The 25,017-nt window shown below is 35.8% G+C and overlaps 1 protein-coding gene across 2 annotated transcripts in view; it reads left to right on the top strand.

The window, feature by feature from the left end:
* Positions 1–25,017, top strand: part of ATG5 (autophagy related 5) — a 133,674-nt gene that overhangs the window by 63,482 nt on the left and 45,175 nt on the right. For both annotated transcript variants that reach the window (XM_039237442.1, XM_039237443.1), the window contains one exon: positions 15,197–15,291. In XM_039237442.1, coding sequence (XP_039093373.1) covers positions 15,197–15,291 — 95 coding nt within the window. The remainder of the gene's footprint in view (positions 1–15,196; positions 15,292–25,017) is intronic.

The raw sequence follows: 25,017 nt of genomic DNA, 5'->3' as shown, positions 1-25,017 counted from the left end.
TCTCCTGGGACACAAAACATCCTTTTGGCAGTTGATTTTACACTATTTTGAAAGCAATAAACAAAATGTTAAGAATAGATACCAGGAGGGATTGGGCCTATTTATATTAAGGTGGTTAGGGAAGACCTCTTTTAAGAGATTATCTTTAAGCTGAAATCTTAACGATGAGAAAGAACGGCCACTTCAGGGAATAGCATGCTTCAAAGACATGAGGCAACAAAGAGTTTGGTATGTTTTAAGGAACTGGAAGAAGTCCACTGTGTCTTGGATAATAGTGACCAAGAGGAAAGGGTGGCATGAAGTGAGGTTGGAGAGATGGGGAAGAACTAGATGATGCAGGGCCTTGTATAGACCAAGGAAGATAATTTAGATGTTATCTCCAATGGGAAATCATTGGAGAGTAATGACATGCAAAGAGGATGTAAGAACATTCTGGCTGCTGAATGGAGAATGGAAAAGAAGGAGCCAAGATTGGAAGTGGAGAGGCTGTAGTGTTCAGTCCAGGTATAAGATGAAATGGAGAAAAGCCAGTAAATTTGGGGTTTGTTATGGAGGTAGAATAGATAGAATCTATTATTAGATTGGCTGTAAGGTTAGGGTAAAAAAAGGGAAAGGATCATTTCTGGATTCTGACTGGGACAGCTAGATGTATAGTGGTGCTTTATACTGTGATTTGAAATAACTAGATGAAGAACAGGTTTGGGGTGGGGAACAAACCTTAATTGAAGAGGTCATCTTTGAGGCTGAAAGCTGAGATGTCTCTGAGACATTCATGTAGAGCTGTATTGCATTAGTTATTGCTAGAGTTAAGTATTGTGAGGGTGTGGCAGCAAGTGGAGTTGGCTTAATAAATTTGAATTGAATGCTGCAGCTTTTAATTTCATACTCGTTTACTTTTAGAGGTGCCATCTTTATTATTTCTCCTTTAAGGGTATGATAGTGTCCCCAGCGATAAGAGGCAGCAAAATATGGAGTAATTCCATATATTCCTGATGTTTGGCAGTTCTTTATACCCACTAACTATTGTGTGCTTTCCTTTCTGCATGCAGCTGACTTAGGCATTTGCATTGTCTTGCCTGCCAATAAATAAGGTGAATGAGTTCAGCCTAAAGCTGTGCGTTTGGCATTCCAGAACCTACAACTTTGTGAGAAAGTTGCTTAAAGCAGATTTGTAACTTGCTTGAGCATTCAATTAAGTTTTACTGTGGAACTGTCAGGCATTTTACTTTCTTATATTACATCTTTTAAATCAGTCTCTCAGTGCTCTACTTTCTGTAATTAGAAATAATGATGGAAATCTAAAAAGCTTATATATTTGCATTTTAATATAAAGCTATACAGATACTTTGTTAGGCTTTGGAGAATGATTGCTCAAGAAATTACATGATTTAAATGAATAAATAAATTTGGTAATAATTTGGATCATAGCCTCTTACAGTTCTTTGGGTAGACTTGGCAGCGAACATCATGAATAATAAAACTTGGTGAAAACATTTAGACAGTTATTTCATAATATTCTACAGATAATCCTAACATAAGGTTTTGGCAACAGTCCATTAATAACAGTGAATGGTCATCTGTCCCAGGGTTCATTGGTGGTAGAAAATATATGAGATGCAGTTGATATATGATAAATCAATATGACTAGATTAATTGTCTAAACTCTGAATAATAATTGAAAATGCTTTTAATGAATTCCTAGTGTTATAGGAACACAAAGATTTAGTTTTTAATGCCCTTTTAAATACAATTTAAAATCATCTACAGTGAAATGACTGCTTTATCATCTCTTATTTATATTTGGTCCAGTTAAAAAACTTCCTAAAAATTTATACCTTCTAACATACTATCATTTTTTTCTTCTAAATAAGTGTGGAAAGATTTACGAAGCTTTTCCTTCACCATGTAGAGGAAATGCAGACAAACATCTGTCTCATAAATGATTTTCATTGTTGGAGCCATGATCAACATTACTATTTGAATTTACAGCATGACTCTTCGTGAAAAAAAATTATACACACACAGGTATATATGCATGTATAGTTCATCTTATTTTGTTTTAAAATGAATGTTTTGTTTTGAAACTTAAGAATTTCATGATTTAAGAGAACAGAAAACCCCAGAGGTACTTACTTTCCTAAAGGTTTTTTGTTTTGTCCTTATCACTTTTTTCTTAAGAGTACTGTTTCTCAGAGTGTAGACACTTGGGTCCAAAGCATCAGCATTACCTAGGAACTAATTAGAAATGTACCCTAAACCAACTGAATCAGAAACTCAAGGGTTCCAGCAACCTGTAGTTCTGCAAGCCTTCCAGGTGATGGTAATCCACTAAAGTTTGAGAACCACTGCTCTGTAACAGGATTCCTCAGCCTTAGCACTCTAGATATTTTGGAGTGGATAATTCTTTGGTGTTGGGGCAGAGGCAGGGAGGGGGGCTGGCTTATGCATTGTGGGGTGTTTAGCAGCATTCCTGTCTTTCTCCCCACTCACTAGATGCCAGTAGCACACTACTCCCCACTCTCTATCGTGATATTAAAAGATACCTCCAGACATTGCAAAAGATACCTCCAGGCATTGCAATATGCCCTTGGGGGCAAGATTGTCCCATTTGAGAACCACTGCTCTAGAGAGAAGATATGGCTAAAACTGCTTCTTCTTCAGGGTAGCAGTGACCACTTATGGAATACCCAGTTTCTGTGTTGGACACTTTACATGAATTATCATTGTTGTCAGAGCAGCCTTGCAGGATACGTTTGAAGGTCCATAGCCTGGCCCAACCTGTTTTTGAAGTTTCTCATCTGTTTCACCAGCCCAGCCCGTGAGAACTAGTATGCTCAGTTGTTACAAGGACTCATTTGGGATATATTTGGAACAAAAGGAATTTGGCATATAAGTGAATTAAAATGAACTTCTTATTGTAAACTTAGCCCTAAGTGTTTTTGGATGGTGATTATTGTTTTTTTGCTGTAGTGATTGTTAGTGACAAATGAATCAACAAATAGTATGCTGTCATTTCAGTAAGACTGATGTGCTTTTTTAAAGTAACATGTGTCTTCTATATTTTTCCTTTACCCTCTTTTGCCTCCTTTTATCCCCCTCTCCACTGGGCACTTGATCTAATTCTGCATATCTTAGCACTTCTTTCCTTTCCTTCCCTCTCATATAAATTGACCTAGTCTCTGACCCATTCCTTCATTATCTTTGTAGGTCTGGATGGCCAGGTTTACATTTTAGTTTAACAACTTGTTATTAATGCTGGCCAGTGTGTTCCCTATTTCCAGATATCTCTTTCCTGCACTTTTTAACAAAGACTTAGAAATTAATTTTATTGAAAATTTCAGAATTTCAGTCCTCTTCTCCCCAGCCCCCAGCCCCCTGACATTCTGTTTACTCTGTCTCTGCAGACCAGATTTGATTAGTGGCTGTGGTAATGACTTCTGGATGTCAGGATTCTGTATATTAGTGATGTTTTTTTCTGAACCAGAGAAGTGAGTATAGCTGTACAGCAGTGCTAATTTCTCATTATTCATGGCAAGTCTCTTCTCATTGATTGCTGTAGAAACTGTGGAAGACTCAGAAATTCTTTTTTGTGAAAATCACATTTACAGTTAAACTGTGCCAGTGTTTTAATTTGTATTCAGAGAGTTGCAAGATTTTAACCCCAAAACTAAAAGAGAAATAGTTCATTTAAAAAATGAGTGCAAAATAAACAAATTTTGTCATCTAAGATACAGTGTGTTCCCTCAAGTCCTGATTATTATCTTCAAAGTAGCTTTCTGTGTAGCAAGCATTTCTTGCCACAGGGTCCCTTTAGAATTAAGGCTGTCCTTGATACTTGGGCTTTTTTGACATATAGTTTATTTCTTTCTCAAACAGTATTTTTAATTGGAGTTAATTTCATAAAATATTTAACTTCATTTTAAATTGCTGTAAGCCACACTGAAAGCTAAATAAGAAAAAGAGCCACAGAAACTTGGCTCTTTTTCTTAAACTAGCTTCTTGGTTTTGTTAATACACACTTCAGATTTTTCCCCTACAGGTATTGTGCTATTAGCCTGCCTTTTCTTCTGAAATTATTTTTTTAATGTTTATTTATTTATTTATGAGAGAGAGAGAGAGAGAACAAGCAGAGGAGGAGCAGAGAGAGAGAAAGAGAGAGAGAACCCCAAGCAGCTTTCATACTGTCAGTGCAGAGCCTGATGTGAGGCTTTTAACTCATGAACCGTGAGATCATGACTTGAGCTGAAATCGAGTTGGACCCTTAACTGACTGAGCCACCCAGACACCCCAAGGTGAAATTATTTTTATTTAGGATTTTAAAACTCTATGAAAACATCTTTTACATATTTTTTTGCAAGATAAAAAATATTGCCATTTGTCCACTGAAAATGTAAGGAGAGGGTGTATGAGAGAGCACAGTCAGTGCTCTAATCTCTAGGAAGTAGGAAGAGAGGGAAGACAATTCCATAACCCTATTGAGTTAGGGGAAAGGCTTTAAATTTAGAAGTTTTATCACTAATATTTTTATAATATATTTACAGGTATTACTCTACTCAAAAGAAAACTATATGGCATTTAAGTATTTGATTTATAAATCAGTAAGTTGAGAAACACTGGTAGAATAATTTCAAATTTAGTAACTATTCTCATTTTTTCTGTTAGGATTCTTAGAAATCCTGATTAAATGTTTTGCCTTGTAGGATACATTTTATGTGACTTATTACTAAAAGCTACTAAATACGTTATATATATGACTTATCACTAAAAACTACTAAATACATGTAAAATAATAGTATTTAGTCCAAAATAAGCTCATTATAGGACATAATAAGATGTATAAAATACTGGGTGGGCCCTAATTTATAAGGTATGTATATAATTTTAAGAATCAACTTTGTTTTGGCAATGTATGAGTTATAATTAATTTTGTATCAAATGCCTCCTGAATAATCCTGCTACCTAATAATTGAACTATAATTGAATTTTCCAGTTTCAGACATCATTGTCTGTCTTCTTTTAGGAGGTTGTTCCTAATTGAGTGATGTTTTCCATTAGTTATCACAGTGCATATCTCCTTGTTCTTTGAAAACCTGTACTTTAATGAACATGTTGAAGCAAATAGTATTTATTTCTGCACCAGCTGCTGTTAAGTGTTCAGTATTGTCATCTGTAACTGTGAACGGAGACAAGATTTGTTTAACTGTTATACGTGGCACTTCCATGAATTTTGAAGCCCAGAACTCTGGAGTTTTTGATAACGTAAATATTCCATTCGTTAATAACTTCCTGGATTCCTGTTAATTACAGGTCATTGAATTTACCCACCGTGGAGTTTTACCAAGCAAGCACTGTTCTTTATAGAACTGTAGCTAAAAGTTTTCTTTGAGATGGTACTGTATCCCTGAGAGTATCCTGGCTGGCTGATGTCAGGTAAATAATTTACCTGCTCTGAACCTCAGTTTCCTCCTGTGTAAAACGAGGATAACTATTCAGTAAGTTGCTATGAAAAACCAGACAACATGAAACCCACATAAGGTTTTAATATTTTCTTAATATTTTTAAAACCTTAGCTAAATTCTGTGCAAGTATGTTTTTACTAATAAAACCCATCTCTGAGGTCTTACTATAATTAGAACCCACAACTTTTCACTCTAACTTTACTTTAGTGTGTGTGTCATTTAATACTGCTTCTTTACCAGCCTGCCTTCAGCATGCTTTTTACTTAAGCATCTGTCATCTGCCATTTAAAGACATGGGGGTGGGGTGGAGAGGGCTTGGGCCATTAAGCACTGCCAGTGCAAGATAAACGACAAATCAGACCTGTGATAATTTTGTTGTGTCACTTTGTGATAATATTACATGTGTCACTTTGGCTTCTCCAACTACATATTAATTGAAGGACAGAACCTATTGTGTACTTGTTTTATTTTGTTTTATTTTTTAATTCTTTACAGCTTTCAGTACTTAATTAACTACATAGATAGGAGCAGATAATCTGATGGATTTAATTCTGTGCAGATGTTACAAAATAAAAACTTGTTTGAGCACACCAATCCTTCTATCAACTGTTTCACCTTTTCTTTTCTCTTTTCATGCCTAGAATTAAACTGGAGATTCATAGAATGAACTGTTCAAAAGTTAGGAACTTCTTGTAAAGGGATATTTTTCATGTAGTTGCCATGGAGAGATTAGATGGCTTTCAGAAAAGAACAGAATTTACCTGGAATTGTATTACATTTACTAAATTCTTGTGATGTCCTAGATCTGGAGACTTTTACATGTATTATCTTAGTAATTCCTCACATGTATTAGGTAAACATTATCAACTTTGAAAACAAGGAAATGAGCTCACAGAATTCGTAAGAGATGGGGCAAAGATTTGAACCTAGACCTTTGATTCTAAAATGATTGTATTTTCCATTACATCTAGGGGTTATTAACTCAGGCTTCATATTAGAAGCATCTGGAAGTTTCCTAAAATTACAGTTGCCAGGGCATCTGAAATAAGTGGTCTGGAGTGGGTCCCTGACATTTGAATTTTTGCAAACTCAGGTGATCGAAGTGAGCAGCTGAAGCTGAGGAAGGTTGCATTGCATGTGGTGTCCCTGACCACTGGCACCCCCCACTGCTCCCCCATTTTTAAAACTTCCGTTTTCAGTCGTTGTCAGTGAGTATTAATGGAATTTTTCTCCTAAAGGCACAAAGGATTTGCATTAGAATAGAAAGAATATCCTGCATAGTAAACATTGCAAAAATACAGTGAACATAATGGAGTATGTTTTTCTCTGTCAGCCTTTCAAAAATTAAAATAGATTTTTGATTTTGTCTTGGGATTTTAGTGTGTTCTCTGAAGTGAAAATGAGCTTGCTGAATTTGTTTCTGGACTTCTACTTTAGGAAAGTGATAAGTTGTAATTTAGCCCAAGAGGAAAAAAATTTTCTCAATTTACAGTAGCTTTGAAAGGTAATAAATCAGATTATTGGTTATAAATCTATAGGTGATTTACACAGGGATACATTTAGTTAATTAGTCTTGGCTTACCACTGTGCTGCAGCTCTGTAAATCTCTATTTGGCAAACAAGCTACTTTAAAGATTGTCTTTTAGATTAAATGAAGACTTAATTATAATTGAAGATCATTCTTTTTTTTATTTTTAACATGAGCACATAGAATAAGTTGGGTTTTTTTAGCACTATGAAATTTTTGAATTTTCAGTCACTTTCATGTAATTGCCCATATTTCAAAATAAATATGAAATAAACTTTTCTTAATTGCCCAGAATACAGTTATTGAAGTCTATCTACTTAAAAGTAAAGACAATTACTGGGATTGACTGTTGGAATACATTAGAGATGTTATAACCTGTAGTTATAGTTTACTGTGATGTTGAAATTAAAATTTACAGTCTGCTTTTTCCAATTTCTAGTGAGATTAGTTTTCTTTAAGTTTCCAGCAATATTTTTTAAACCATTTTTAAAATAACTAGTTTTTTCTGTATCTGTTTATAGATCTGTGCTGTAAAGTATAACAATTCTGAGCCTCTCAGCTTCCCAGATTAACAAGAAACCTCAATCCACCCCCCCCCCCCCGCCACCATGCTTATCCCCCTTTCATAATATTTTAAGACATGTTAGGAGGAGGGATTGAGAAGGAATTGTTAGATCTTACAGATAGTAGAGGTAGAACTCAGACTGGCCTGCTAAGACTTGAGAACTCAGATATTGACCTAGATGTTCTTGGACCACCATTCCTGCCCCCACCACCATTTTATAATATTGGCTGGAGATTAATGCAGTTGAAATTGATGTAAGGTGAATGGTGACTAAATTGTTCCATAGAGTAAGAAGATACAGCTGATATAGTAGCTGCAATGGTTGGAGGAAGCAAAAGGGGACATGAAGGGAATTTGGTATTGTAAAGTGTTGCTGGATTGTATTATGTCTCTTTACCTCCCCACCTGGTTAGCAAGGGCCACTCAGTTGCATAACTCCAAGAGGCAGCATTTACATAGATATGGATATTGGATATGAGCAGTGCAAACTTCCTGGCCCTGAGCCAGACTGAACACCCTGACAGTCTTGTGATGATGGGGTTTTGGCAGAACCATTTTCCCAAACTGGGTTTGACACTTCCCTCACCTTGTTGCTGAATTTGGAAGCTCAGTGTCTTCTCTTGTTGCTTCTGAAACAGCCTAAGAGATCACTTATATTGTACTTTGTTCAAGATGTTGTTGTATTTTGCATTAACTAATTTATGTCTTCCAATGACTTTATGAACATGTATCGTTAATGTCTTCATTTACAGGCAGTTCCAGTCACATGAAATTGGAAAACAAAGTTTAAAAGTATCTTGTTCAAACTCCTGCAGCTATTAAATGGCAAAGCTAGGGAGGAAACCCATGCAAGTGTGGCTCAAGTGTCTGCTTTTCCCACCATGCTGTGCTACATTAATTACGTTAGTCATGTAGTTATTTGGTTACTTTAACATTGATTGAGCATTTACCTTGTGCCAGGAACTTTCTAGAGCTGAAGACAAAAGGCCTTGCCCTCCTGGAACCTATATTTTATTTGAGGGAGAGAGACAAGAAATGATAGATGTGTGAATTGGGTAATTTTAAATAGCACAAAGTGTTTAGGTAGAAAATAGAACAATACTTTAGTTCTAATTGAGGGGATCTTTGGTGGTCGTACTTCTTTTGTGACTTGAATGATGAGAAAGCAGCTGCTCATTTGTAAAGATTAAGAAAGTAAGGATTCCATGCTATGAGATGGGTACAAGCTTGGTATTTTCTAGGGACAAAAAAGAAAAATCACATGACTTGGAGCTGAGTAAGTAAACAGATTGGCGGGCAGTGAGATCTCAGAAGACTTCAGGAGTAGCTGTGTTCCCAGGGGGTGAGAGGGAAAGATGTTATAGTCGCTCGCATGGTGTTTGGGCAGGGAGCAGTCTGTCCCTGTTGTAGGCATTAAGGAGGTTCAATGGATTTTTAAGTAATGATTCTAGTACTTCACAAACTATATTGTTAAAGTTTGTCATAAAGCATTATTCCTTGTGGCCTATTTGAAACATGTTTGGAAAATTGTTCATTAATGATGTGATTTATGTTTTAAAAGACCACTCTGAATGCTATGTAGTGGAATACAAGTGGAAGGACAGAGGCCATTTAGGCTGTCACAGTGGTTCAGTGAGAGATGACAGTGCTTATGAAAACTTGTGGCAGTGAATACAAAGAGAATAAATTACGCTCTGAATATACATGTATTGATTACCCTCTGTGTTGTCAGTTGTCCAGACTGTAGCACTTCTTTTGTAGAGCAGAGGAGTCAATGTCTCCTCACAGTTTATTCTGAGACAATTGATAGTCCAGGTTTAGATCTGCCTGAGATCCAGGTTTTATTACTCTTCTGATTCACGTAAACATCAAATTCCCTAGGGTACAATCCTCCTGCCAAGATGCGTGTTTTGGTGCAGGGTTAGGGATTAACCGTCTCCAGGACCAGCACTCCTCTCGGCCTTAAAGCAGGACCAGCCCTCTGGTCCTGTTTTCTGCTTCATGATGGATTCTCAGGCACTGTGAAGGCCTTCCAAGTCTCCTTTGCTTTGGTTAGGGCCTCCTCACCAGATCTAGATCAGGACCTTTAAACCTCAAAGAGAAGGGCTCACAGAAATTACGTTGAGCAGCAGCCAAGCACCAGTGGATGTGTCACCGTGGAGAGAATACTTCCTGCCATGGCTCAGCCAAACAGCCTGTTAACTCAGGTTTCTCTTGACTTGACTTAGAAGACAAATGAGTTTGAAGATACTGGTCACCTATTTAATGCATATGTGTTTGGCAGCCTACCAAATAATTATTAATTTTTCCACTCTTGTTTTGCTTTACAGATATGTTTACATATTACATATGAAGAAATTAATTCAAATAGGTTTATACTTGGATATACTTTCTGTTACATATTTTCAAAGCCTCTGGTCAAAACACTACATGTAGTACAAGGCCGTTTGTAGTACTGATTTGAATTATGGTGTTGATAAGTGCACCATTTTGTGAAGCTATGATTTTCAACTATTCGATTTTTCTCTTTAAAGAAAAGCTGAAAGTCTGTGTTTTGTGTGATGTCATGATCTGACACTTATTTGGGATGCTGTAACTCTGTTTCTGACATCACAGATGTTAAAAGACTAGGAAGTGGATTGTGTGTGCATGTGGAGGCCATTTCACTCCTTGCCAATAGTGTGAGGGTCCCTGCCAGCAATACTATATTGCGGAATAGCAGTCCCTTAGATGCCCTCCATGTCTGGGGGGGGGGGGGTGCGGGGGCAGGTTAAGACACACACATTATTTGTGACATTAGAATGTTCAAACTTATTTTGCCTTGAGTTCTTAACTCTAATAATGAAGTGGAAGAACAGATACATCCTTTAAAACTGCCACTTTTTCTTATAGTTTTTCCCATGTGAGGAACAAAGAATACAAAACTTTATTTCTTAAGTTTCTTAGGGAGATACTTGATTTAAAGAGTGTTTTTTTCCTGAGGCACATAGGTGGCTTAGTCGGTTAAGTATCTGAATTCATGATGATCTCACGGTTCATGAGTTTGAGTCCCGCATCAGGCTCTCTGCTGACAGCTCAGAGCCTGGAGCCTGCTTTGGATTCTGTGTCTCCCTCTCTCTCTGTCCCTTTCCCATTCATGCTCTGTCTCTCAAAAAGAAATAAACATTAAAAAAATAATAAACTTTTTCTTGAACTTTTAAAAAATTTTAAGACCAATGTAAAAGCTTAATTCAGTAAAAAGAAAGAAAGGTTGGTGGCCAGCAGGATCTTGAGGAATTCCATTTTTAATATTTTTATTTAAAAAATAGATTCACGTTCTATAAGACAGTCCTTCAATTGTGTGATTCTTAATTTTGTAGCCTTCCTAAATGAATAAGCTAAGTTTAAAAAACAGAAACTGACTTACCATATTGTTAATAGCTCTGGCAAGAAGGATGTCATCTTCCCTCTTTGCATTCTTTGCATAGGCTAAGGGACTGCTAGTTTTAATTTTCTCCTATGCAATTGTTGGTTTTGTTTTACAATCAGAACTAAGTTAATTAGAAAGTTCTTGAAATTGATGTATATTTACCTATGACGACCATTCAAAAAACGAATAAAGACCATTATGCTTCTTTTACTCGTAGGTACTGTTTTCATGACTGATAAATAACTTTTATGACTTAATTATAAACACTAATAGCATAGTTATATTCAAAGTATTGCTTCGTAACAGGTCAGTATGTTCTTGATTCATTATTATGTAGGAAGTTAGTAACGCATCCTAACTCCAGTTTTATTGTAATTATTTCTTAGGGGCTAGAAGAGATACTGATATTACAAAATTCAATGCGAAAGATGATTGGTTATATACTCAATCTCAGTACTGATTTTCTTTTAATTCCTTCTATTTGTGTCTTTCTTGTTAATAACTTTGGCTTATAAAAGATTATTCTTGGTTGGAATGTTTTTAGTATTGTTGAGGAAATACCTGTTTTATGTAAGAACGTAACAGTTTTATAAGAAGATTAAAAGCTACTATTAATACAGATCTTTCATTATGTCTTTATTCCTTTTATTTTATTTTATTTTTTAATTTTTTTAATATTTTTATTTATTTCTAGGAGAGAGAGAGAGAGAGTGACAGCATGAGCAGGGGAGGGTCAGAGAGAGAGGGAGACACAGACTCCGAAATAGGCCCTAGGCTCTGAGCTGGCAGTCAGCACAGAGCCCGATGCAGGGCTGGAACCCACGAACCGCGAGATCATGACCTAAGCGAAAGTCGGACGCTTAACCGACTAAGCCACCCAGGCGCCCCTGTCTTTATTCCTTTTAAACATAGTTGTATCAGACTGGGTCCAGTCAGGAGATAGAAACCACACAGAGGGTTAAACAGGGTAAGTTTCATATGAAGAATTATTAAGCTCTGATAAAAGAGTGACTATAAGATATAAGAAAATTGCATATGGGCTAAGGGAGGAAAGTCACACTTACATGGAGCCTCTTCCCCAAGGCTGGATTTAGAACTTGTTGGAGAGCATGTAGATCAGTCCACTGGACTAGGAGAGAAATTCACTATTTTGCCCAGACTGGAGCTAGTCTGCAGTCACTGGGCAGCCAGGGGCACAGTCCACTAGCAGCGAGTGGGCTGGGCATGCAGATGCAGTGGCAGCTCTGTGGGAAGCTGCAGGATGACTACCCATGTGGGCCTCCAGAGGAAATCCAGGGCTCACGGGGTCTGGAGGCCTTCAGTGTGCCTGTGCAAGCAGGAACCTCTTTCTCTGGCAGTGACCTTTTAGCACTCTACTGAGAAAGCTTCATGTGGTTGCCAGAGTAGAAAGACTTCAGTTGTGTCCATTATGGCAGGACACCTATCGAAGGGTGAGTTTGAAGCAGAGTCATTAAATTGACAATGGGCACTATAATGTTCCTTTTTTCCAGTTTATCTTTTTTCCCTATAGGTATGTAAAACCTTTTTACTAAATTATCTGTCTGTACTTTTTACTGCTTGTGTTTGCTTTCTTTCCTTTAGCTCTACTGACATTTTGGGTCAGATAATTGTCGGTTGTGGGGGGCTGTCCTGGGCATCGTGGTATGTTTAACAGCATCCCTGTCCTCTACTCAGTAGATGCTAGTATCACACATAAATGGTTGTGATGACCAAAATTTTCTCCAGCAAAAACCTCTCCTGGTTAAGAACCACTGCTTTCAAAAACACTGTTGGAAACAGTTCAGTTTTCTCTTATAATAAAGTTTTGCTTGTGAGTTTCAGCAAACTCTTTCAATAAAAGAAGACATCTTAAATAATTATAAGATTTTGTTTTTGGAAGATGTATCAGAAACTATTTAATTGAACCTCTTTATTTCATCTGTAAGTGAATTAGTTTTCAATTGATTTGTTTCTAGTCGCCTAGCTATTTGGTTACATACCTAGGATTGGAACCCAAAATGTTTTCAATAAAAGGCTATGTGTATAGTGTTCTCCTGGTTCATTCTTTGACTCAATAGCATATGTTATGCCTGCACTTTCATAAGTGCTAGAGACTTGATGATGAGGCAGTACATAAAATTTCAGGTTTGCATGAAGAGTCATTTTATTTAGCTATAACATTCTTGCTGGATACTTGATGATAGATTCTTTTTAAAAAGCATTGAAAGAATAATTCATTCATATATGAAAGGACTGTGGTTAAAGGAGCTACTCTTAGCATTAAAATGCAGTTTTGTGGTTGCAACTGTTGAAACGGTTGTGGGCTTTGAATCAGAAGACTGAACGTTGCTCTTGGTTCTTCATGAAACTCATAACAATCTGCGCTTTTGTTGTCATCTGTGAAATTATGCTGGACTAACTGGATTCTGAGTTACCTATCATACCCGTTCTGATACAGTGTGAACTCCCAGATTGGAATTGAGGATGAGAGTAGAGGTGGCCTAGATATTGTCCCAGTCCTCTAGGACAGGGATACGAGAAACAATTAAACTTTATTCTCTTACAGAAGTATGATGGCCTAAACAGTATTGACAGGTTGGCAGTAAATTGGATTGAGATGAGGCTAGTAGTAGAGAATGTGCTTTTGATCTGAAATTCTAGTGCCATTCATATGTTTTACAAAGATCTGATTCTGAGTATTAAAAGTAATTTTAAGGTAGGATTCTTGGGTAAGTCAATAAGAGTTACTTTAAAAACATTCTATTCCCACATAGAATGGGGAAAAATATTTGTGTAGATTTATCAGTAAGGAGCTTGTATTCAGAATACATTAAAAAAAAAGTCTTACAACTCAACAATGAAAAGATAATCCACTTAGGGGACAAAGGATTCGATAGACATTTCTCCAAAATAAATATGTAAATGGCCAGTAAGCAAAAGATGCTCAACATAACTTGTCGTTAGAGAATGCAAGACGACATGTAAGGAGATCCCACTTCAGACTCACCAGTGTGGCTCTAATAAAAAAGCTGGGCAATACCAAGTGTAGACATGGATGTGGACAAATTGGAACCCTCATATATTGCTGGGGGGCCTGTAAAGTGATGCATCGTCTTTGGAAAACAGATAGGCAGTTTCTGAAAAAATCGTTACCATATGGCAGTTAAACAGTTATCATAGAACTGTTTTCCAAGCAAATTGAAGGTACGCATTCAACACAAAAGCTTGTACATGAATGTTGATAGCATATTAGCATTATTCATAGTAGCCAACAACAACAACACAAATGACCATGAACTGATGAATGGGTAAACAAAACAAAACAAAAATAATATCTCCATACAATGAAGTACTATTTGGCCATAAAAATTAATGAAATTTCATTTATGCTACAGCATAAGTGAACCTTGGAAACAAGGAAAAAAACAGATACAAAAGTCAACATATTGTATGATTCCATTTATATGAAATGTGTAGAATAAAGATTAATGATTTCTAGGGGATAGGAGGAGAGGAAAAAGGGGTAACTATTAATGGGTATGGGTTTCTTTTTGGAAGGTTGAAAATGTTCTGAAATTAGATATTGACAGTGTTTGTTCAACTCTGAATATACTAAAAACCACTGAGTTGTACACTTTAAAATGGTGAATTTTATGGAATGTGAATCATATCTCAGTAAAGTGGGTTATTTTTAACTGAGCCTGAAAATTTTAAAAAGGAATTATTTAATCACTCTGAGATTAAGCTATAATTGATAGTCATTTCTTAAGTGCCAGTTCCACATTTCTTTCAAACCCTTTCCTGTATTTTTGTCTTTTTTGCTGTTTAATGTTTATTGCGTTTGGTGTTTTGACTTTGTTTCTTTAAATAAGTTATGGTTAAAATTTAAATCACTTGATGTTGTTCTTTAATAGTTTAGACAGTAGGAATAGACCAAGTGAATCTAGACATTCATCCCTGTCTGATGTTTTTTTGCCTTGATAACACAAGTAGTCATAACTTGTTTGGGGTTTCTTTTAGGAAATAAAATGTCCATGCAAAAATCTAGGAGGGGGAAGCAATTATTTAGAAAAAATTAATTTTATACTTTGTTTTATGTTTAGTTATGGAAAGATAAATATGTAAATGAAGCTTTTTCAGAAACCTCTAAGAGGATGTTTAATAACTTTCATTTCTTTATGTGAGGCTTTAAATTATAATGTTTATTTTTAATAATAAATAATTTATCATTACAGATAGATTTGATCAATTTTGGGCCATCAACCGGAAACTCATGGAATATCCTGCAGAAGAAAATGGATTTCGTTATATCCCTTTTAGAATATACCAGGTAGGAAGTCATGTTTTTAATGATACCAACTTGTGAAGGCCTCAGACATCTTCTTGAAGTAGTGTAGTCTAAAACTCTTTAAATTGGCATGGTCACTGAAGATTATTTATTAGTCGATCTTTCCAGATCTTTATCTTTTGGTGATCATCAAAGCAGACACCACACTGAAATATTTGGTTCATATACAGTTGATCCTCATTATTTGCAAATTCTGTTATTTGTGGATTTGCTTGCTTTCTAAAATTTATCTGTGACCGCGGAGTCAGTACTCAGCAGTGCACTCATGGACACGTGCAGGCTGAGAAAATTTGGTTTGCCTGGCATGCACATTTCCAGCAATGCCATACCTTCCTGTTTCTGTTCTTTTCCCAGTTTGCGTTTTTCATTCTTCTGTGCTTTTTGTTGGTGATTTTGTTTTAAAATGGCTCCTGGGAATAGTGCTGAGGTACCATCTATAAACAGAAACACACACAAAACAAGGCTATGTATTGATCAGTTGAAGAACGTGTTGACCAGAGGCTCACAGTAACCCAGCCCTGTAGTTCCCCCAGAAACAGTGGTTCAGTATTTGCTAATTCAGTGTTTGCAGTGACTTTATAAGACATAGCTACCACACATAAAGAGAATCGACCTATTTGTTTTAAACGCCGAGTCTTTGTTTAGTGCTGTACAACAAAATAGGTAGCAGGCTTTCCTTATATCACACTTTCCTGGGTAAAGAAACTCTTTTTTTTTCTGTAGAGTACTTTAAAACTCATAAGTGCTTTACATATAGCAAATACTTGGTGAGTATTTGTTGAGTGAATGGTATTCCAGAAAGTGAATTACCTACTATCACAAAGAAGTAGTTGGGAATAGGAATTGGAAATCTAGTATCATAGACATGGACTCTAATCTAGCAAGATTTCCATTCAAACTCAGGGAGATTATGTCATAACTTCCCCTTGTAGCCATTTTCAGTATGTCACAGTCCTTACTCATAGTTACTTCCACAGTTTTTTTTTAAATATTTTCTTTAAAGAACCATCAATCATGTAACTGTATTAAAGAGGAAAACAAATTATCTAATTGAAAGCAAGTAAAATCCTAAGATACTCAAAGAATGAAAAGTATTTCTGATTTAAATAAGGTTTCTTTTTATTGATTTCATTAACATAATGGCAAATAGGCTATTTTTAGATCATGGATTCAAAATATGTACAATAGAAATAAAACGAGAAAAATTCCTGTTGGAATAAGACCAGATGATCTAATCAGCCATGCTTTTCTGCTTTCTGGGTTTTTTTTAATTCCACAAGTCTTTTTCAAGCACAGATCTTATACAGTGGGTTTAAAAATACTGTAGCTTATTTATTTATGCATAATCTTGAATTATGAAGAATCTGAGGCAATTTACACAAATATATAATCAGAAAACAAAAAAGAATTTGAAGTCAGAGCCACATGCATCATTAAAAAAATCTGAGGTGATTTACAAGAATTTATAATCACAAAATAGAAAAGAATTTAAAATCCGAATCACTGAAAATAAAAACTAGAAGCTCAGCATGAGGTTTTATAAGCTATGAATGAGATACTCAAATTTATTAAGGTTGACCTGCACATTTGACCCTGAGTGTCCTTGTATCCAAAGCAAGGGAAAAGAAATGTGATGACATTACATTTGTAATGTAATGTAATGTAATTTTCCCCCATTATTCATAAAATGAAAACCTATTAAGTAATTAGGGAAAGCTAAACTTTTTTGGGCATTACATAGGAAAGAAATTTCTCATGAGGCTTCATGAGAGTAAGAGTAGGGCAATATTTTTTATACTTCCCAAAGTAAAAATATAGTAGTTTTCATAAAGCTACTTCCTAACGTGTTACTCAGCAGTAGCTAAAGACAATGAATTATAAGTCACAGATTGTCCACAGTATAATAAATGGTGGTACATATTAAAGACAGTAACAGAGTAGTCCTGAAGTTTTCTGAGTAGATTTCAAAAATTAAAAAAAAATTGTTTTTAAGTAAGCCCTGCATTCTACGTGGGGTTTGAACTCACAACCTTGAGGTCAGGAGTTGTATGCTCTGCTGATTGAGCCAGCAAGGCCCCCCTCAGAAATGGTTTTTAACCATGAGGGACTCTTGAATGTTGAGAACAAGCTGAGGACTGATGGGCATGGGGGAGACGGGAAGGGGGTGATGGGCATGGAGGAGGGCACTTGTGGGGATGAGCACTGGGTGTTATATGGAAACCAACTTGACAATAAACTATTTAAAAAAAAGAGAGAAAAACAAAACAAACAAAAAAAAGAATTACTAAAACTAAAAAACAAAAGAAAAGAAGAGAAATGGCTTTTAAGCAGCAGCCCACTTTAGGACCAAGCTTGAAAGGGGAGGTTGGGAGGGGACAAGTGGGACTGGGTCAGGTGGTTTGACTCGTCTCCTCCTGGGACTTGATAGTCTGAAAGTTGCTTCTCTTTCTATGTCTAGACAGATCCAGGTGCTTTGCCCAAGTTAGACAGTTCTTGATCTAGCTAACATTCTGGATAACTGGTACCCTCAAAATGCTAGTATTAACTTTGAAGGCAAGATTGGATTTAAAAAAAATCTGTGTGGTAGGATTTAGCAGTCTTTCATACACTGTGAACGCTTTATAATATCTTAATTTAAGGTATTAATAGCGTATTTAAAAGCACCAAAGATCATATAATTTTAAAGCTGAAAAATAGACTTTATAATAAGTTAAATAATCCCAAACTTGAAATAGCTAGTAGTTTTCCTTGGATTTAAATGTATAACAGTAGAAAAGAGCTAGGAGCACTGGAAGGGTTGAAATAGCAGTGTGATCAAGATCACAATTCTGCTTTATTCTCTTAGTAGAAAATTATTTTGACCTCTTTCTGTTTCAGTTTCCTAGTCTGACAATTTGTGACTTACATGTAAGCCTCATTGAGCTCGGAAGGTTGGAAAAGATTTGAAACCTAAAGGCTATAGCACTTTTCCTTAAAAAATAAAGCTGTGTTTCCAGAAGGAGCACTGAACTAGAAGGCATGGCCTCCAGGGCTCTAGAACGCTGACTAACTGTGCATCCACAGGAGGTGACTCAGCCTTGCTGGGCCTTTGTGTACTCATTCATAAAATGAAAGGGGCAGGACTGAATGAATGTATATATTTGGTTAAAGTTTTTTTTCAAAAAAGCCGTATTATAGGCTTATATAATTCTATCAGTGACACTCTTATTTTTTAAAACATGTTAAACCCCTGACTTCAGAGCAAATTTATCATTTTTTCAGCAAACATAGTCCTTTCCTTTATGGCACTGCTTTGACTGAAGTCCTTTCTGGCACTGTATGGCTTTTAATCACTTCTGAAAACGAAATTTATACTTTTTAAGTGGTTTATCTTTTTTATGAAGGCAGGGTAATTGTTTTGTTCATGCTGTGTATCCAGGGTGTAGAAAAGTGCCTGGTATGTAGTCAGCATTTGTGAATATTTGTTCATTCATTAAATCATTCCATCTGTCATTAGTAGTTGATTTGGGGCTATTCTGTTGTACTATGAGCTCTATAGTAACGTACCGTAATGCATTCCCAGGCCCTAGCAAATTATCTTACTTGTGGAATTCAGTTAAATAAAATATACCACACAGTCTAAAGACATTCCCAAAAGAGGAGTTTCAAAACTATTTGAGATACATACCTTTTAGCACTTACTTGGATAGGCTTGTATACTTTACTGTAGTTTCTATGCTGTGAATACTTGACGCTCTGGTAGGGAAAGTATGTTATATAATCATCATTTATTGTGGAGCTTATTATTGTTAGAATAATGATGCAGATGTACAGAGCAGGAGGTGTTCCTTTCTGTGTATACGTTATGTTCTGGGAAAAATTGTCAGATGTATTCATAACTTTTCTTGTGGTATCACAACACAGAAGGATTTAGAGAGAATGTGAGGGGTAGGGAAGAGAAAGAGTATGTGTGTGTGAGAGAGAAAATGGTTTTATAAAGTTCTATAATTAGATTGAAAGTGGGAAGCTAGAGAATTCTTGAAATTTGCTTTACGAAACCTGGCTGCCAGGTGGGGACTCTGTTAGGAAAGAGCTTGCTGCCTGATCTTTCCTGTGCCAGCAAGTTGGCAGTTTCTCCTCAGACAGGAAGAGCTGACTTTCCTGTTGGTTTTCCCCCTTTTCAGCTGGGTGCTTATTTGAATTTGATTAAAATTTTAGGAGTAAGGTGTATAAGTAAATATAAAAATTTAGGAGTCTTAGTTTTTGCCCATTTTCTTAGTTTTGCCATTCCTTACTTTTCCCATTTCTCTGTTTTGTATGTTTGAATCTTCATTCATGCATTGACCAAAGGAAGATAGGCTCTGCTGTTTTCCTAATTATACAGTCTAAAGGGTAATACAGCTATCTGCTGCTGACTCCCTTACAGCTGGTTAGTTCATACGGTTAGGGTATTCCATTAAGTGTAGCTTTTATGCAGTGTTTTTGATTAATCTGCACCTTTCATTTCTTTCATAGTAGATATAAATCTCTGTATTATCCGAGACATTATATTAGTAATAAATTTAAGCAGAACCTGAAAATCTAGGCTTATTAAGATACATGAAAGACATCATTTTTACTAAAATATTTTTCTTTGCAGAAAATAATAAAATTCCTGTATAGCAGAGAGTGTAAAAAGGAAGGGGCACTGAGAATGCTTAAGTCAGGCCCACTTCATCTTTTGAAGCCTCAGAACCACCATACGATGTAGGTATCATCTAATTTTACATATGAGGAAGCTGAAGCTGAGGGATTTTCAGTTGCTTGCTTAGGGGCACACAAATGAAATGTGGAAAAGCCAGAAATCAGGCCTAGGTGAGACTTAGAAAGTATAATTTATTTATAAAATTAAGTTACAGAATTTTCAGGATATAATTGCCACATAAAGTCCACCTCGACTAAATAAGTTGATAGAAACCTAGAAACCCTCTAACTGGCGATATTCTGTACAGGCTGGCTTTTGTCCAGACTGTTGGGAAAACTGTTGTTTTTCATCTGTAGTTTGATTGTCATGGGCTCAAAATGACTATAATCTAGTGACAGACTTTTAGTGGTACAAGTAAAATAGGTACAAAAGTAGTCTAGAGATCCATTATAGACCAACATGTGTCATTTCTGTCATTTACATAACAGTTTAGTTTGGTGTGCGAGTTTCAGGTCTGTGTTCCTGAAATCCAGGTGCTTTGTATTAGCTGGTATTCTAGAGATGAGGTTGAAGGCAGAAAGTGTTTCAGAAGTGTAACCTAAATGTCATTTAGAATAGCACATGTAAACAGATGGTGATTAATGAGGATATCTGTTAAAAAGACTTGTAAAGTGAGCATGAAGTCCTTAGGCGTTGGTACTTAGGTTGTATAGTGAAAATTAGACACGTTTTGTTGTGTTTTTCAAGAAGCATTGGATTCATAAATGTTATCCTGCCAGAATACTTGGCATAAGAAAAGTTCATTATATTCATTTATTCGTTCATTCATTCAACAAGTTCATTGACTCACAGATATTTGCATGCCATGCCCTGTGCTATGCATGGGGGATACAAATGTTGTTTAATATCCTACATCACCTTTTATAGAGCTTGTAGTTTAAAAGTGGAAGGTAATTAAGTATACAAACAAATGTAAAATTGCCACTATCATTGGTGCTGTGAAGCAGAGATATAAAATAAAACAAAAGCCTAAATCCTCTAGGGAGAGTTTGATCTAGTTTGGGAGCACAGAGAAGGCTTTGCTGATGAAGTGTTATAGCTCTTGGAGAATCAACAGGTGGGTGGAATTAAGGAAGGCAAAGAGTGAGGATAAGAGCTTTGTAGGCAGAGGGGTACCTTTTAAGTCCTGAGCACAGAGTTGGGGGAAAATAAGGGTGCAAATGTAAGGCTTAGACCATATTATGGCATTTTCTTTTTATTTTCTGAAGATTTTTTTTTTCTGAAGATTTTTTAGTAATCTGAATATCCATATTTATTCCATAAAGATCACCTAATTACTTACTTTGTTCTTTATAGAAATTATAAATAAACTTATTTATAGAAGTTATAAATAAATTCAGAGAATCCTCTCAGGAGCAACATAACTGTTATTTTTAGTTTTAAACAAAAACGTGAAGCTGATAAACAGTGCTTGTTCTCTCATAAAGTTAATTAATGATTCTTAGTTAACTAGTTTTTGGAAGTTGTTCATCAGTTAAATGATGTAAGAGTTCAGTAACTTGGCAATTTCTGGACTGAAGAAGGAGTCAAAATTTTAGATTCTGTTTGCTTTTAGAAATGCTGATTTATGAATTTTGAAATGAGAGCAGCAGAAATGTGTGGCAAATTATGGTGGTGTTTGTTAAAATTCCTCCTCCTCTGGAGTGGTGGCAGTTTGGGTGAGAGATTGCAATTCTGTTCTTTTGTTGTTTTCCATTTTAGTTGATACCTTGCAATAACATGTAGCAGAAAGGCCAGAGAAAAAGAGCAGGGGACTTGCTAGATGGTAAAATATTACTGTTTTTAATTTTGTTTTTCATTTCAAAAAGAAACACTGAGTAATTTATAATATATTTTGAACTGTAAAGGTATTTAATATCTTTAACAGGATAGAATATATTCTCTGTTCTGCAGTTGAATGTATGTTACTTAGTTTTTTTTGAGTTATTTTCACTACCTTTCCTTAAAATTTTTAGAAAATTTTTCATCGTAGCAAAGTACACGCAAAATTTACTGTCTTAACTATTTTTAATTATATATACTTCAGTAGTGTTAAATATGGTTTCTAAAACACTTTCATGTTGCAAAACTGAAACTCCATACCCATTAAACAGCAACTAAGAATTTGATTACTCAAGGTACCTCATATAAGTGAAATCATAAAGTATTTTGTGTGTGTGTGTGTGTGTGTGTGTGTGTGTGTGTGTGTGACTTGCTTGTATTACCCAGCATATGGTCCTCAGCGTTCCATGCTGTAGCATGTGTGTATACACCACGTTTTGTGTACCCACTCATGGACACTAGTGTTGCCTCCACCTTTTGGCTGTTGTGAATGATAACTGCTCTGAACACGGGCATGTTAGGGTTTTCCAGAGAAACAGAACCCACAGGATGGGGGTAGAGAGAAAGAAATTGATTTTAAAGAATTGGTTCACATGACTGGTGAGGTTGATGAACCCAAACTTTGATGGAATAGGGTAGCCAGCTGGAGACTTAGGGAAAAGTTACAGTCTGAGTCCAGTGGCAAACTTCTGGCAGAATTCCTACTTGCTCAAAGGAGTTCAGTCTGTGTTTTATTAAGGCCTTCAACTGATTTGGTGACACTGACCCACATTATGTGGGATATTCCACTTAACTCAGAGTCCACCAATTTAAGTGTTAATCTCATCCAAAAAAAACACCTCCACAGAAACATCCAGAATAATATTTGACTAAATTATCTGGGCATCACAGCCCAACCAAGTTGACACAGAAAATTTACCATCACAATGGGTATACAGATATCTTTTTGGGACTCTGCTTTCTGTTCTTTTGGGTATATACCCAGAAATGGAATTGCTGAATCATACTGTTAATTCTATTTTTAAATTTTTAATGAGCTGCCATACTGTTTTCCATAGCTGCTTCACCATTTTACATTCCGACCAATAGTGCATAAGGGTTCCAATTCTCTGTATCTTCACCAGCACTTACTACTTTGTTTTTTGTTTTTGTTTGTGTTTGATAATATTATTTTTAGATGAAATATAGCCAGATATATATATACACACACACACACTATTACACACACCTCTGCAGGTTATACATTGTTTTCTGACCTAGCTTTTCTTGTAAGAAAGATTTTGTTATACGTGTATCTTTAATTCATCTAGATTTATTTTTATGTACTGTGAAGTAGAGATGTACAGCTTTTTTCCCCATTCTAACTGCTGGCTAATTGTAATAAGATAATTTATTAAATAAACTAAGGTTTGGTAAACTTTTTTTTTAAGAGCCAGATAGTATTTTTGGCTTTTCAGGCCAGATGGTCTCTGTTGCACCTGTATATCTCTGTAGCTTGAAAGTAGCCACAATTTACAGATGATGGACATGAGAGTGTTCCAATAAAACTTTATTTACAAAAAAAGGTAAAGGGCACAATTTGACTTTCAGGCAATAGTGATTAAAAACTGTCCTTTTCCTTCTGGCAAAAAATACCACCTCTGCTTTACATTAAATTATTTTGACTACTGGGACCTATTTTTGGATTCCCTATTACGTTTACTGGTATATTTGTTTATTCCTAAGCTGGTATTATTTTTATTTGATTTTTAAAAATGTTTTATTTATTTCTGAGAGAGAGAGAGAGTGTGTGTGTGATCAGGGCAAGGTCAGAGAGAGAGGGAGATACAGAATCTGAAGCAGGCTCCAAGCTCTGAGCTAGCCATCAGCACAGAGCCCGACTCAGGGCTCGAGCCCACGAACCGTGTGATCATGACCTGAGCTGAAGTCAGACGCTTAACTGACTGAGCCACCCAAGCGCCCCTATTTTTATTTGATTTTATGTAGTCTTCTGATAACTTTGGAAAATTCACCCCTTACCACCATATAGCCTTTCGTGTTTATTCTGTCATTACCTTTTTTATTTTTAAGTTTATTTATTTATTTTGAGACAGAAACAGTGGAAGTAGGGAAGGGGCAGAGAGAGGAGGAGAGAAAAAGAATCCCAAGAAGGCTCTGTGCTGCCAGCCTACATCCATTAAAGCCATGAGATCCACCCACGAAGCCACGAGATCATGACCTGAGCGGAAACCAATAGTCGGATGCTTAAACGACTAAGCCACCCAGGCGGTTAACTTTTTTTACATGGCTTTTTAAATAATTTTATCAACTTCCCATAGCATCTTGCTCAGTTGAAAGTGGAAATACATTAAATATGTATTTTTAATTTTGGTAGGATTCACCTCCTCATGTTACTAAGTCTTCCCAGAGAGGAACACAGTACATCTTTCTTATTATTCAGATTTTATGTTCTCTGTAGATTTTAAAATTGTCTTCAAATAAGCCCTCCCTGTACCTTTCTTTTTATTTTATTTTAGGTGTTTTGTAGGTGTTATTTTTCTTTATTTCATTTCCATTTCTTCTACAGGAGTTTTGTAGGTGTTATTTTTCTTTATTTCATTTCCATTTCTACATATTTTTTACATCAACTAAAAAAAAGCAAAAATAGAAACACCTTCTCACCAATTTTCTTTATCGACCATTTCTTTTTCTTGATAGCATTGCTGTTATTACATTGGCAAGACACTATTGGACTATAATGGTCCTAGTAGACATTTCTGTTTGGTTTCTGGTATTCATTGGTATGATTTTAATATTTCATCATTTAGGATGATACATATGTCTTTATCAAATTAAACTAATTTCCTTCTAGATTTGAAAATTAGAAATGGATGCTAAATTATTGACTAAGTTACTGGTTTTTCCCTTTTTGTCCTTTTTAATTTGGTACTTCTGTTAATGGTGACCTTCTCTTTCCTGAAGATTGTAAACATATTATAAGATCCTATCCCTTTTTCTCACTGAGATACTCTCACTGCTTTTCCTTTCCATAAGATGAAACCTTTAGAATACTTTCCCTTCCCTGTATTCTTCCAGTCTTCCACTGTACAGACACCTTTATACCACTTTAACTCCTGGGTTTCTTAATGCCTAGTCTTTGCTAGAATAGTTTAGTATCTTCACTT

The sequence above is a fragment of the Hyaena hyaena genome, unplaced genomic scaffold (assembly GCF_003009895.1).
Source record: "Hyaena hyaena isolate Hyena2069 unplaced genomic scaffold, ASM300989v1 scaffold_123, whole genome shotgun sequence".
NCBI lineage: Eukaryota > Metazoa > Chordata > Mammalia > Carnivora > Hyaenidae > Hyaena > Hyaena hyaena.
The sequence above is the reverse complement of the archived record's forward strand: the minus strand, read 5'-3'. Positions and strand labels throughout refer to the sequence as shown.